Source organism: Onychostoma macrolepis, chromosome 07 (genome assembly GCF_012432095.1).
Source record: "Onychostoma macrolepis isolate SWU-2019 chromosome 07, ASM1243209v1, whole genome shotgun sequence".
Classification (NCBI taxonomy): domain Eukaryota; kingdom Metazoa; phylum Chordata; class Actinopteri; order Cypriniformes; family Cyprinidae; genus Onychostoma; species Onychostoma macrolepis.
The window spans coordinates 25,153,933-25,169,365 of record NC_081161.1 but is presented as its reverse complement, the minus strand read 5'-3'; the positions used below and the strand labels follow the sequence as shown (position 1 = coordinate 25,169,365).

Sequence of the window (15,433 nt, the reverse complement as noted above, 5' to 3'; positions counted from 1 at the left end):
GTAATTAAGAGTGTTAAAGTCGAATCTGAACGCAGTCATATTTCATACCCTGACTTTGATCCATGAGAGAGAAGTTTGGGAATAATGCCTTAAGCCCAACTGAAATAAGGAGTTTAAATCCACCCTTCCCATCACTCGTCTCGCACCCTGCTGAACAGCTGAACCGCTGTTTTCTGAGTTAAACACTCCATATATTCATATTCTCATGTGTTTTTCTGTGAGGTTCTCTAGGATTGATGTGATTTTACAAAACAAGATATCTAACTCTAACTTGTTTTTAATTTAGGTATTATATGATTTTTTATTACAATTACATGTTTATGGATTTTGTTTGAATGTTTTTTTGAACATTTTGTGCATTTCTCTCTCACATGTGCACACACACTCACGTGAACGGATTCTTTGTCTCAGGTGGGCTGGATTTTGTCTGCTCTTGATCAACTGCAGCTAAACCCTTCTCCTGCTGTGGCAGTACTTCCTTTGGGCACAGGAAATGACCTCGCTAGGACTCTAAACTGGGGTGGGGTGAGTGGAACTTCGGTTTGAACTCTGCACAGTCAAACACATTCAAAATTTCAAAAACACATTCCAAACATCAGTCTAAATTTTATTGTAATTCGTGTAGCATAGTCTGCTCATCCATTTATAGACTGGTTTGCTGAATGGGCATATTGTGTACAACTTTATGCATGTAGGGTTACACAGATGAACCTCTGAGTAAAATCCTATCTCACGTTGAGGATGGGAATATTGTACAGCTGGATCGATGGAATCTTATTGTGAAGCCCAACCCAGAGGCGGGGCAAGAGGAAAGAGACGAGCAGGTGACAGACAAGGTATAGTTAGCTCCACCTGCAGTGCTGTTTTGGTTTGTATCAGTATGTAAGCAGCTGAAGAGTGACTGATGTTTCTCTGCTCCACAGCTCCCTTTGGACGTCTTCAATAATTACTTCAGCCTTGGGTTTGATGCTCATGTGACTTTAGAGTTCCATGAATCCCGAGGTTGGTGTAAAGGCACTATTCTGTCATATAAATGTGGCTATTTAATAGCAAGACAGTGGCTGTGTAAGAGTTAAGGCTTGAGTTTCTTTTGCAAGGTCAGATTTATTGGTGCTAATTGAGATTAATTATGGTTTGTCCTTTTACTCTTCAGAGGCCAACCCTGAGAAATTTAACAGCCGATTCAGAAACAAAATGTTCTATGCAGGGGTAAGTGAAACACATAAACTCAAACAGCCGAGTCCTCACAAAGTTTGATCTAATTATGAATGATTCATCTATGCATGTTTTTATATATATATATATATATATATATATATATACACACACACACACACACACACACACACACATATACATATATATATATATATATATAATTTTTTTTGACATTGTAATTCCTAATCAGAATATCATATCTGGATCTTCCAGTATGCTGGACTTCTCTAATCATTTAGTCCACCTTATCTCCACCTCTTTCTTATAATCAACTTATAGCTAAAATTCAGATTTGCCAATCAATAAACAATGCATCGAAACAAGTCCCTGCCCAACATTTTTTTTCTTTTTAATAATCTATTTTATTGAATGCACATCACAATACAGAGAGTATCTGAGAATCTGTCGCTGCTTCCGTTACATCACAACTTTATTAATCCAAAACCCCTTCGTTAACCACAACATTAAAAATGTGACAGTGATGGTGACTGAAATGCAAATGATGTTTCCTTTTTCTACAGACAGCATTTTCTGATTTCTTGATGGGCAGCTCCAAAGACCTGGCTAAACACATTAAAGTGGTGGTACGTATGAAATTGAACTAAACAAAGAACCCTTTGTACAGAACAAGAGGGGAAATATGTGTGCATGCCTGTATGTGTTTTGAAATGCAAATGAATATGCTGTGGTTTTTTTATAGGTTTGACTCTACAGTAAGTCTCTGTTTTTGCATGCTTGTTTGTTTGTATTTCTTCCTCTTGGGCTTTAGCACTGAGAGATAGTGTGCCTAAATTTGAGTTGCAACCTTTTTTCTGCTGACTGTTGGTTTGTTTTGCTGACGTATTCAGTTTATACCACTTTCTTCTCTTTCTCATTCTCTGTAGTGTGACGGCACAGATTTGACCTCTAAAGTGCAGGATTTGAAGCTGCAATGCCTGGTCTTCCTCAATATCCCCAGGTAACACACTAAATCATTTTCTTACGCTATCGTTCAAAAGTTTGAAGTCTCTAAGATGTTTTTGAAAGAGGTAAATCGTAGTACTCTAAAATATTTTTACAATTTAAAATAACTGTTTTCTATTTGAATGTATTTAAAAAATGTGTTCCTGTGATGGCAAAGCTGAATCTTCAGTTCTACATAAATCTGTGTGAAGAGTCTGCATGTTTGGATTTTCATGTTAATCGCAGGTACTGTGCGGGCACTATGCCATGGGGCAATCCAAGCGAGCATCATGACTTTGAGCCTCAGCGTCATGATGATGGCTGCATTGAGGTCATTGGATTCACCATGACATCACTGGTATGTTTCACCTACCTGGATTAGTTTGAAGTGAGTTTTTATAGTACGACTGGTGAATTTGCAGTCCCTGTATTGTTTGTTTTGACTGTAGGCCACGCTGCAGGTCGGAGGTCACGGTGAGAGGTTAAATCAGTGTCGTGAAGTCACCCTCACCACCTTTAAGTCAATCCCCATGCAGGTGGATGGCGAGCCTTGCAAACTAGCTCCATCTGTTATTCACATCTCCCTGAGAAACCAGGCCAACATGGTGCAGAAAACCAAGAGACGCACATCAATACCACTGCTCAATGAGTGAGTGCAACATATGGATGCTGTGTGTATATTATGGCTGTCTCTATGTGTGTGTGTGTGTGTGTGTGTAATATATTTACTACAAGGGTACCGTGGCAAAAAAGATTAATGATATTATTGCAGTATCTATAGAATTGTTTTTAAAATCCTGTCAAGTCAAATTAATCTTTAACTTTGTCTCTTTTGTGTTTTCTCTTTTTGGCCAATTAATCCCACCCAAAATAAGAGTGTTAAAAGGCAAACAGAGAGTTAAAAACTATAACTTATTTAGGGTGTCTAACACCACGACAACTTTTCTCGGCTGCAGTATCTCCGACGATGTGACATATTGTGTGGCAGTAGTACTATGTTATTGCCGCTGGATTCAACCAGTAACTGGTGATGGATTATTTTCAATATTATCGTGTGAAGTGTTAACATAATATTAAATATTAAAAACGCCGGGTATGTATGTGATATCAAGGAAAAGGTCTGCAATTTCTGAATGAGATTTAAAGAGCATGATTGCTCTTTAAAAGGGCGCAGCACCAAAATGTGTGTAGACACACATACATTTATTTGGTATGAGCTGATGCTTAAAAAATAGTCAGAGTGAGCAGAAAGTTAAACTGCTGGATTGATGTCTCTCTGTTGAGCTGTTACTGAAAGTGTGAAAATTTTGTGTGATTTATTCACTGTCGCAGTCTCATTTCTTTTCCTTGACACTTGAAGTGAATATATTACCCCCATAAATGGCTGCTAAGGACAGACAAGCTTGCTTAGTCCTGCTTAAATTAGATAATCGCTCTCTCTCTCTGAGGTTTTGTTAATTTCACACTTGGACGATTCAAGGTGAATGAATTGTATTGACGGCAGATAGGCCCGTAATGAAACCTCGTTTAAAAAGCTAAATATCGGAAGTGGAGACAGATTTAGTGTGGCGACATCACAGGTATAGGTACAGTACCTAGCCAAGATAGCATACTCACTGTTACACACAGCTGTTATCAAAAGCTTCATTTTGTGTTAGCATTTTTTTTTTTTTTTAAATGCTATGAATTTTTTTTTTCATCCAGCAGTCAGCAGCCATTTCCAGAACGATTACGGATCAGAGTGAGCCGTATCAGCATGCATGATTATGAAGCTCTGCACTACGATAAGGAGAAACTCAAAGAAGCTTGTAAGTATAAAACACACACATTACAGTCCAGAAAATACACTTGTGACCCCATGGTGTGCTGTGATTTAAAGGGTTAGTTCAAAGCCATAACCATGTCCTGAATGCTGGAGGGGGAAGGACTGTTATGTTCATTCTAATTAAAGGAATTAGATGATTAAAAGGGATTTAAGAAAATAAAGAAAAAGTAATAAGAACTTAAAAGAAATTCTAGGTCTAATGGCCTGTTCACACCAAGAATGATAACTGTAAAGATAGCAATTACTGTACGATAAAGATATTAGCGTTCTCACCATTGAACGATACTGTTCTGTTTATTATAAGCACAAAGTGCAGTTATGTCTTCTGCCGCTTTAAATGCGCAAGCTGATTGGCTGTCAATGTTTTTATTGTTTATCTGCTGGACAGAAAACATTCTGTAAGACATTCCAACGATATCATTCTTCTGTATTGTTATTGTTATTGTTATAGTTATGGTGTGTACTTCCCTATTTTCACAGAATTATGTTAAAATGAAGTTATAAATGGTAACAGAGCTGTGTGTGGGGGAAGGAGGGAAACTGGTCCTCCTCAGTCCACTTGTTAAGTCTGACATCACACATGGCGGTTTCCAAGTGCTCCATCACATCTCAAAAGCAAACATCATACGGTGCTAGTGTACACTCACTGTGTGCTGCAATACTACTGAAATATTACGATCCTAACCTTTATCTCCATACAGAAATCTCAGTTGACCAGACAGAGATTCACCTTTTCTGAATCGTTAAAATATTGGTGTCTGGGACGCTGTGAGTGCAGAGACTGTAGTGTACACTGTACACCATAAGTTTTTAAAAGCTTAGCTTAAATCTGTGCTTTAAATAAGCAGTGCTCATAAACGTCCGTTGAGATAATATTCTTCTCACTTGAAACGGAGTAGAGACTTGGACTCAGAAACCGCATTTATGTCATGACTTAACAAGCATGTCTATAGCGGTTATGGCCGCATGTTAGCTCACTCAAAAGTGGACAGAAATCTTTTGAGATTTTATTAAAAATATTTCATTTGTGTTTTGGAAGAGTACATGATTCAAGCTGCAATTGTATTTCTCAGCACTAGGTGTCATCCCATCTCTACAGCGAGTGATTATGGTGTGTTCAGATTGAGAATACATTCAGATGCAATTTTATGCTCCCATTGTGTTTTGACACAGAGCAATTTGTGTCGATCCATCAGAGATTTTAACGTTACAAATTTTTGGTTTTGGCGATATATCAGCAACTGTTCCCAAAAATCAATTCTCAGCTTCTCAATAAATTCTAAAAGATTTGTTTTATCCTGCTAGTGTGCAAGAATGTCTTTGTGTGTGTGTGTGTGTGTGTGTGTGTGTGTGTGCGCGCGCGTTTTTGTGACAAATGAGGACATAAATTTGTATAATGACAAGGGTATGACATAGGTATTACAAGGAGAAGGTGACTTTTCAGGACATTACCCCATGTCCCCACTTTTCAAAACGCTTATAAATCACACAGAATGGAGTGTATTGAAAATCTGAAATAGCACAAAGTCTTCTGTAAGGGGTAGGGTTAGGTGTAGGGTTGGTGTAGTGCGATAGCACATACAGTTTGTACAGTATAAAAACCATTACGCCTATGAGATGTCCCCACTTTTCACAAAAACAAATTGTGTGTGTGCAAGCAATAGTAAGTGCATATACAGTGCATGTGCAGCTCTAATCAAGCTATTTGTCTAAGTATACATGACACAATGCGTAATCAAATAATTGAAGTATTAAATACTCATTGCACGTCACCTCTGTTTTTCAGAAGCGCACTATGCTGAGACAAATTGTGGTGTGATTAACTTGTATACAATCACATTATCTAGGCCATTTAGTCAGACTGCCATGATGTTCATTTAACATCATAAAAAGACAAATTGCTGCTTTAGTTTGACTGAAATGAAACTTTTAAAGTGCATTTCAACTGCGAGAAAGCGATTAGCTCTTTGCTGTTCATACAGCTGTTCTGTACTCTCTCTTTTGTGATACAAAAATATACCACATATCCCTGTGTCTCATCTGCTCACTGCTGTCAGTCCCTCTTTACTCTTCAGAAAAACCTTGACAATACCTCCAATTGAACAGAAATAGAGAGAGTGCAGAACAAACCTGAATTGAATTTGGGAACGACTGTTCAGATGTTGCTAAGCAACCCAACATTCCTCAATGGAAGAGACCTCTCCCATCTCTCTACTCGTTTCTTCCTGCTTCCCTTGTCGCTTTCTCTCTGTCTCACTCTCTCACTTCCCACTTTGTCAGAGAAACTTGACGTCCTCTTGAGAATGCTCATTTAATTTAGAAATATTACCCTGCCTCTCTGAAGCGTGTGAGACTCTGCTCAGGGAAGGGCATGACTACTGCTCCTCCAGCTTTCAAATGTACACTACAGTATCTTCATAATGCTCAGGGTGCTTGAGTGCATCACGCTACACTTAGGATCTCAGTGTGGGATCTATGCTTTTTACCCTTTTCCTCTAAAGTGACTTGAACTTGAGAATATCCATATGCATGAGAGGACACATGTACCCTCAGCAACCACTGCGGAAACATCATATTTCATCTTATTCTCTCACTGACAGCACATGTAAGAGCAGGCCTACAGCCATGTGTCTCCAAAATGCCTGCAGTGGTTTAGACTCTAGTGCAGATAAAATTGCCACATCCTCCCCATCACGTCCTATTACTGTCTGACCTTGTTTCCTGAGGATTCTGTGGATTAGTTTGAATGAGTCTGATTGGGTCTGAGCCAGTGTGTGTTGCATACAACTGCCATAAATCATAATCATCAACTCTTCTGCTTGCAGATGTATTCACAAAGTTAGAGATGAATTAGCTTATGTTACATGATTGAAATAGCCTTTCTTTCTTTCTATCTTTCTTTCTTTCTCTTTCTTTCTTTTATTTTTACTCTTTCTCCCACTGCTGATCAGTATCTCCTGAGAGGAAAGAATGTGGGCCAAATTTTTCACAACACACAGTAGACTGTTACTGTGAGAGTGATAGAAAGATTCTGTTTCTTCTCCTCATCCTTCGTTTTAACTTTTCTTTTTGTCTCCTTCCTTTTCGTAGCAATTCCCCTGGGTCTCATCGTTGTCCCGGGAGACAGTGATTTGGAAACCTGCCGAGCTCACATCGAGAGACTTCAGGAGGTAAAAAATGAGAGGGTGGGCTTAACAGATGGAGTGGGGTAAAAGTGAGAAATGAAGAGGATAGGAAGAGAGAGGAGGAGAGAGGTGTTAGAGTTTGATTAATGATGGGAACAGTCAGTCAGAGTCAGAATATAATGAGGGAGAAGTTATACTGCACTACAGTACAGAGCAGTGGTGCTCAACTGAATTGTGCTTTAGGACCCAGATTGTACATCTAGCGGCAACACAACACAATATCAAAATTGTTTATTACACAGTAGCAAAGATCTGCAACACCCTTATGAACAACTGTTAATGAAATAGGTATTATGAAATAACCATCATTTTTATCGTTCCGGTCAAATATTGCAGCACAAATATTATTAACATCTTTAATATGTGAATGCTGGCAAATGACCATGGCATAAACGGGATAATCAACGGCTAGCTGTGCATTAAACGATTTGAATGCACTTCGCGTCAGGTGGGTTCTTCACCTCCACGGCGTGCATTCAAATCGTTTAGTGCACAGCTAGCCGTTGATTATCCCTTACTTATTCACAGTCATGTTGTTCCAAACCTTTATGACTTTCTTCTGTGGAACATAAAAGAAGATGTTTTGAAAAAAGTTGGTAACCAAGCAGTTTTGGTGAACATTGACTGCCATTTTATGGACAAAAAAAAAAAACATTATCTTCTCATGTATTCCACAGAGGAAATGGAGTCATACAAGTTGATAAATGATGACAGGTTAATTATTATTTTCATTTTGGGTTAATTATCCCTTTAAATTATTGTACATATATTGTTTATTCATCTATGTTTTCGGTTAATGTTAACTAATTATCATGAATCTAGTTGTATAAATGATGTTACTTTTTATATTGTTTATTGTTTGTACATGATACTAACAACATTAAACAATGTTAACAAATTGAACCTTATTGTAAAACGTTGCCCAAAAATCAAACATTAAAATATGTGGTTAGTCCAACAATATGCATAATTATTAAAACGAAATAAGAAAACTGTCTTTTGAATTCTGAAGATGCCATGCTTTCTAGACAACAATTCACTGACAAAACAAATTGGGATGTGCGCAAACAATGTTTGTCCTTTTGCAAATGAACCCATATTCAGCCTTGTGTAATAATGTATTTTGAATCCATGCCAGCATCCACCTCATGTAGCCTGTTTCTGTGAAGTGACAAATGAAATACTGTAGTTTAATCAGACACATAGTCTTTGACATCAGCAACTAAAAATAATTCAGTGTTTTCTCCTTTTTTAAAAGTTATTCTAATAATTTACTGTTGTGACTATGCTCATTTTTTGGTTAGCTGAACATAACAATATGCATTCACCATTGTTTTTTTTTCACTACTGTTGCGAGCCACCAGTTGTTGAGAGCCCCTGGTATAGATTATTTTATTCATTCATGGCATCTCATTCTGGCCTTGTTTAAGTTCATACATTCCCATCAAGTTTCAGTGATTATACAAATATAACTTCACAATCAGCTGAAAAACAAACCAGTAAGAGCCTTCGTTAAGAGGTATATGTACAGTAAATGATGGTTTAATGGTTCACACACACAAACACACACTCACACACTGTGCAGCAGGTCATAACGAAACACCCTTGGCAGTAAGGTTGCGTGAGTGTCTGAGGGAGAATTAAGTGTTCTTCAAAAAGAAGAGTAGTCTCAAATTTACATGCTGTGGGGTCTTTTCCAAGAAACACTGTTGTCCATCTGCTGCAGTCTGTATGTATCTGAACTGACGGGCTGATCTGATGGGCTTTGTGTATGTGTGTGTGTGTGTATCTAATGTAATGGGGTCTCCTGCAGGACTTTGTGTCGTGTCACCCATCTCTGCAGCGGCTGGTGCTCCAGGTGGGTGAGACACCTGCGAGAGGTGAGACAGGCACACCTGGAGCACTTTCAGGAACAAGACTGGAAATACAGCCTGGACAATGAATCGAGAAAATCAAACAGAGTGCTGTTTGTACAATCAGATTTTGATAGACATGCCTCCACAAACCCAACCTAGAGAAACTTCAGCAGCACATTTGTGTACTCTAAAAGTATGCTCGGAGGCAGACATGTTTACCGTGAGAGTGCATAAACCCCTAGAGAGATAAAATAAGCAAAAGAGTTTGTTTTCACATTGAGCTTAACATGATCCCTAAAGCAGAGTATTCTGAAATTCATCCTAAATCTCTCCCACATCTTTCTCTGTGAGATTAGAGCACTCTAGCGCCTCCTAGACACTAGTCTGTTTGCAGACGTGAAGAGAACCCTCGTTAGTACAGCATTCCCTCTTGACAGATGTTATGGGTGAAACTTCAAATAAGCACAAATTACAGTAAGCGCTTACTAAGTTAAATCCACTCGTTCAGAACTTCGTTCCCTGAATATTTCCCCTGGGTCCTAAGTGCTCCCGTGTGCTTTGTTTGGATGGATGCCTTGGATCACGTTTAGACTCTGTAGAGAATGGCAGCTTTCTTTAGAGTGATGCTGCATGCAGGTGTTGTGTTTATTGTGTGCTGTGAGTGTAGTCTTTGTAGTGTGTATTTGACTCTGTTGCATGACTTATGTAGATCTTCAATTGGCAGTTTGGTGCTTTAGGGAAAGAATTGATGTGACAGAAAATAATGGCAGGTCTGTGTGTGTGATGAAAATAGTAAACTGCACTGTTCATATACTGATCATTTGCTTCGAATGGCAAAAACTGACACTAATCAGAATTCTGTCAATCTTTCTTCTCTTCCCATCTCCTACCCTATATTTTCTTCTCCTTTCATTCACAGGAAGGTGATGGGACCAAATCAAAGGCTTTGTCTTCTCAGAGGCTGTCGCCAAAATGGTGCTTTCTCGACTGTGAGTATTCTTTTCACAGTAGTTTGGATGTTAGAATTCAGAGTTAGATCTGGGGTACTGAACAGCAAGTGTGCCATGGTGGCCCTCAAGGATGTGGGCTGGAGTTGTGTTTATCAGTGCACAAAGCTGTAGGTGTTTGCAGTGAATAAAATGGCAAAGAGTAAAGGTCAGAGATTCAAAACTGTGAGTCAGACCCACAAAATATTATCTTATCAGTGCCAGAATCAAAGCTAGGAAAAGAGAAAGAGTCATGAATCTCCATACTAAAGAACAGAATCTACTCTGGCATTTCAGTGCTAATAAGGAGTGCCAAGATGATTACAGCCACAGGGAAAGAGGGAGGAGCTGTTTGCGTCGTATGAACTGCATGTCTGGAACGATGAACTCTATGGGTATGTGTGTGTTCACCAGATCACGCCTGCAGATCAGCAGGAGCTCTGAAAATACAAGGCATCACCCAGGCATGCAGTTTTTTGTGAGTGACAAGTTGATAAGTTGTGAGTGACTCTTGAAGGACCAGCATCACATCCTCTTGTACCATTGTTTGAAGAATTTATCTTCCAGAATCTGGCAGTAAGTTTTAGGAGCTCATTTTTAATCAATCCTGCAAGACAGACTTTTCAGGATAGGAGATGAACTAAAATGAGCTCCCAAAACTTACTGCCAGATTCTGGAAGATAAATTCTTCAAACAGTGGTACAAGAGGATGTGATGCTGGTCCTTCAAGAGTCACTCACAACTTATCTGTCCATAAGTCCTATACAAAATCAGTCTTCATGTATTTCACAACACTTCAGCATGTTATTCTTATTAAGTGAGGGCCATTTTAAAGAATTTTTTACCCAAGCAAAGTCTCTGAGAACCTGACACCTTGTAATTCTGGAGACTCCAGGAAGGTTGCAGTTTTGGAAAATGATGGTGCTGGAGACTAAATGGTTCCTGATGGTTTCTCAACTAATTCTTCACCTTAATTCTTAATTCTTTTGCAGTTAACATGTGTCTTTTCCTCTCCACCTGTTTTTTCTGACCGTGCTGACCCAATGAGCATTTCGCTGCCCAATGGTCATGCCTTAACTTTGCTAATTCTATTATTGCATTAGTATTGCATCCTTCTGTAGTAATAAACTGAAATAAGAAGTTTCTGACTATCAGCCTTCATGGACAATTATATATCACTTATAAATTATTAAATACAAAATCAATAGTAGTTATTAAGATTGATGTGGTTTGGAATTGGTAAAATGTTCTTGGAAAAAAAATATGACCAGAATATCAACTTGCCTAATAATTCTGCACACACTGTATATTTAAAAATATATATTCAATACAAAACAGTTTTACTGTATTTTTGATCAAATGAATGCAACCTTGGTGACAATAAGTCATAATGACCTCAAACTTTTGAACGGTAGTGTATTTATTTAAAAAGTGCTTTATTGTTTGTTTGTACACTCTATCCTACAAGCCCATTATTACATGCATTTAACCCATCCAAGTGCACACACACAGCAGTGAGTAGTGAACACACACACACAGTGAACACACACCCGGAGCAGTGGGCAGCCTTACTCCAGCGCCCGGGGAGCAATTAGGGGTTGGGTGCCTTGCTCAAGGGCACCTTAGTCATGGTATCGAAGGAGGAGAGAGTGCTGTTCAGCCTTCAGGTGACAAGCCCGACTCCCTAACCATTAGGCCACGACTACCCCTTATTGGCACTATGCATACCTTTATGTGAACAGCTTTCCAATTTTTGCAGTAATCTTCTTTTTGATCAGTGTGAAGCTGTGAAGATGTGGATTAACGTCAGCTCAATGAAAAGTGGAGAATCGGACTACATAAGTCTTGAAAAGGATGCAAGAATGTGTTCACAACCTAGTAGTATCAATGCATACTTAAATAGTCTCATATAATGGCAACTAATTTAAAAAGATTGATAAGGGGAAAAAGTAATTTGTGCTTCAAGGAGTCAAGGGTTTTAGATGACATTCTTCATATGTAAACATTCCCTAATGCACTGAACTTTCAAGGAGCAAAGACATAATTATGCACATTATGTGTTCTATGAGAACTGATAAATAAAAATAAATAGCTTTTTGCATACAGGTGTCACTTTTGTTGAGGGGTGCATCGAAGCACTGACGCTAGTTGTGTTGAAAGGGCCATCAGGCTTTCCTTTGACAGCATCTCAAGATGTGTTGAGTCAGTCATCATTATACACAAATCCTCTGTGACAGCTGAGTCACATTCACATAGATCCTAAACTGCTACACATCAAACCAGTGAAAAAGTACATCACATTCCCCTGTTCAATACTTGCATCTTTCCACCCTTTTTTCATCCTTTCATTCCTGTCTCTCCTTCCTCTCTTCCCACCGGCCCAGAGGAAAATTCATCTCCTCATTTTAAGACTAAAAAGCTTCTGAGGGCTTTATTACCAGTGCAGAGAACTGCAGGATGAGTCAGAACTTTTCAGAGCGATTGTGGCAGCACTTCTGATCTTAGCTCAGTGTTATGAAGTTGCTGTCAAGTAATTATCAGTGCAAGCAGGGGCAAAGTCTGATCCGAGGCCAGTGTTACACAGTTTTCCTGGATCATCACCGATCGTTCCTGTCCCAGAGCAGAAGTCAGATGTGCAGTCATTACTTTTGCTGCAAATGTGTTATTTGCAGTTATGAGGACAAGCTCGTGGGAGATTATGTGTGCATATTCAGCACGTGCATTCTCTTTGGGAGTAATTTGCTTCGATGAGATGTGAGATCCACTGCAATCTCTCTTTTCCCGCTCATTAAAAACAAACATGTTTGGGTCCTTTTGGCAACTCAAGGCTGGGTTGTTTTGACCCAGCTGGTTTAGGATAAATATTTGACCCAACAACCCCAATCCTAGCTATTGAATGACTATACTGCTGAAAATAAATTACTATACTCCCAAAATGAGTTGGGAGAGAATGACTAGAGTAACAACACAGGCTATAGTAATTGTCAATAGGTAAAATATTATTGCAAGAATACAGAAATAGACAAAAATGTAGGCAAAAGTGAAAACAATGTGTACAGAGTGAGCAAAAGTACAGAAAAGAATGGCAACTCAACAGTTACACATTTTATGCTGCTAAATGATATTCCTTTTTAAATGTCAATTGATGATTGTTGAATAAATGTTGATTATGCTGCTTTGATTAGTTTTATTCTTTTTTCCAATCCACACGTTTTACTGCAAGCGTGGATAGATGTGGCATTGGCACTCAGAGAAATGTTGGAACTTGCGTGACATGCATGATCTCTTTCACATCTGGAGCACTGTTGGGTTTCTGATTATGAGCAATTGTTTACCCAAATTGGGTCAAATCAACCCAGTTTACCCAATAGTCTCAATCAAGTATTTGAGTTGAAAAAAATAACCCAGGGTTTTATAGAGTGTAGATGTTGAAACAGTACTGTTGTGTAATTGAACATAAGAACAAGAGAGATATTCTGTCATCTCTTCTGCTTGAACTTGCTTTTGAATGTCTGGTGCCTAATCACAAGCCTGATTTGTCTTATATCTTTTAATGTTTTGTGTTTGCAGCTACAACAGCTGATCGATTCTACAGGATTGATCGAGCTCAAGTGAGTCCTCTGTACAATACCTCTTTAGAGTAATTCAAGCTGCAATTGAGCAATTTTGAGTATCCACAAGCAAACCATTCACATTTGTCTGGTGTCTGTGTCATCCCTCAGGAGCATCTTAACTACGTGACTGAAATTTCTCAGGATGAGCTGTTCGTTTTGGACCCAGAGCTGGTTGTCACAGAGACGGTCAGCACATCGCCAGGCATGCCAGACCTGGTGGACTCCTCTAGTGATGCCCCATCTGATCCACGTAAATTTGCCTTCCCATCATCCTCCTCTTCTCCACCAAACTCACCCGGACCCAGGTGAGATACACGGGCAAACATAAAGGGCACCATTTAAATGTAACCAGCGCCACACTGCCAGCTAATCTTTACCTTTCTTGACAATATAACAATGTTTTGATGAATGAGTGATTTTATGCAAACTTTCATAAAGACACATTTTCATTATCGGTGGCAGCTAATAACACAGATGGCTGTTAGCTGACAGCAGCTTCTGCTCTGTAATATCAGCCAACAGGGAGCAGAAGAGCATCGAGCCGCCTGGTGGCAGTGTGGTTCTCACTGCTCAGCTGCTTTGAACGAATGCTACATTAACAACACTAATTCTAATGCACCGATAACTGTGTTTAACATCCACCTAGGGTGCCTTATAGTTGTTATTTTTTAGATGGATTTTACATAAACGTACGCTTGTGTGTACGCAGGTTCATACATGAATGTCTATGCACGTTTGCATGTGCAAATGACAATGTGATTGTGATGTTGTGTGTGTATAGCAGGATAATTGTGTGGTTCAGAGTGAATAAAACAGAGCATTTCCTGCAGCACAGAGCTTGATCCGATCCTCTATTTATAGCTGCCTGAAAAAGTCATACAGCACCGCAGCCCCTGCTAATCTCCTGTGTGTGTGTGTGTGTGTGTGTGTGTGTGTGTGTGTGTGTGTGTGTTTGGAGGGGTAATAGAGCTCAAGACAGAGAGAGAGAATACAGACAGTTATTTAGCTTTTTTTGTTTTTCTGTCTTTGTGAACGTGTCAGATTTAATTATTAAATTATTGAATGAAATCAGTTGAAATTGTCAAAATATTTAGCTTAAGCTTCATCATCACACATCCTTTCTATTATTCTAAATGTAAAAGGTCTGTCAGGAGTGTGTATTCGTTTATTGTCTATTATTATATTATTTAACCTTAAATGAATGCTCTGCGGAAAAGAGCAGCATGAATTTCTATTGCTGGTTCAGGCTGGTAAATGCCAGTTAGTGCTGATTTTGTGCTGATAAAGGTTGTTAGCCAGCATGGTCATTCTGGTCAAGCCTGACCATGAAAATCTTACTGGTGAGGACACCTGCATGTTAGGATCCCACGATGGGGCATACTCTACTGTTCAAAAGTGTGAGGTCAGTAAGATTTTTATTTTTTGAAAGGAAAAAATATTTTTACATTCAGTTTCTCAAAGTGACAGGAAAGACATTTACAATAAATGCCATTATTTAGAGCTTTTTTTATACTTGAATAAAATGTATTTAAAAATGTCAAAAATCACAGTTTCCATGAAAATATTAAACTCTTTGCAACATTGATAATAATCAGAAATGTTTCTTGAACACCAAATCAGCATATTAGTATAACTTCTGAAGGATCATGTGACACTGAAGACTGGAGTGGTGGCTGTGAAAATTCAGCTTTGAAACAACTGTTCATATATTAAGCTCATGCTGGTCAGGAAGAGGCTAATAGGGAACTGATTGATCGGAATGATTGAATAGTTAGCTCTGTGATGTTTGTGTCATTATCATTGTCCT

At 38.8% G+C, this 15,433-nt stretch overlaps 1 protein-coding gene across 17 annotated transcripts in view; it reads left to right on the top strand.

Annotated features, from left to right (window-relative positions):
• Positions 1-15,433, top strand: part of dgkza (diacylglycerol kinase, zeta a) — a 109,805-nt gene that overhangs the window by 76,103 nt on the left and 18,269 nt on the right. For 13 of the 17 annotated variants that reach the window (XM_058781348.1, XM_058781350.1, XM_058781351.1 and 10 more), the window contains 13 exons: positions 412-525; positions 696-836; positions 924-1,002; positions 1,154-1,209; positions 1,740-1,802; positions 2,103-2,176; positions 2,407-2,518; positions 2,610-2,809; positions 3,865-3,968; positions 7,076-7,155; positions 9,946-10,015; positions 13,583-13,623; positions 13,735-13,931. In XM_058781348.1, the coding sequence (XP_058637331.1) occupies positions 412-525; positions 696-836; positions 924-1,002; positions 1,154-1,209; positions 1,740-1,802; positions 2,103-2,176; positions 2,407-2,518; positions 2,610-2,809; positions 3,865-3,968; positions 7,076-7,155; positions 9,946-10,015; positions 13,583-13,623; positions 13,735-13,931 (1,331 nt within the window). Of the gene's footprint in view, positions 1-411; positions 526-695; positions 837-923; positions 1,003-1,153; positions 1,210-1,739; positions 1,803-2,102; positions 2,177-2,406; positions 2,519-2,609; positions 2,810-3,864; positions 3,969-7,075; positions 7,156-8,983; positions 9,897-9,945; positions 10,016-13,582; positions 13,624-13,734; positions 13,932-15,433 lie in introns of those variants that run through there. The other 4 variants (XM_058781346.1, XM_058781341.1, XM_058781354.1 and 1 more) reach the window with 3 other exon arrangements.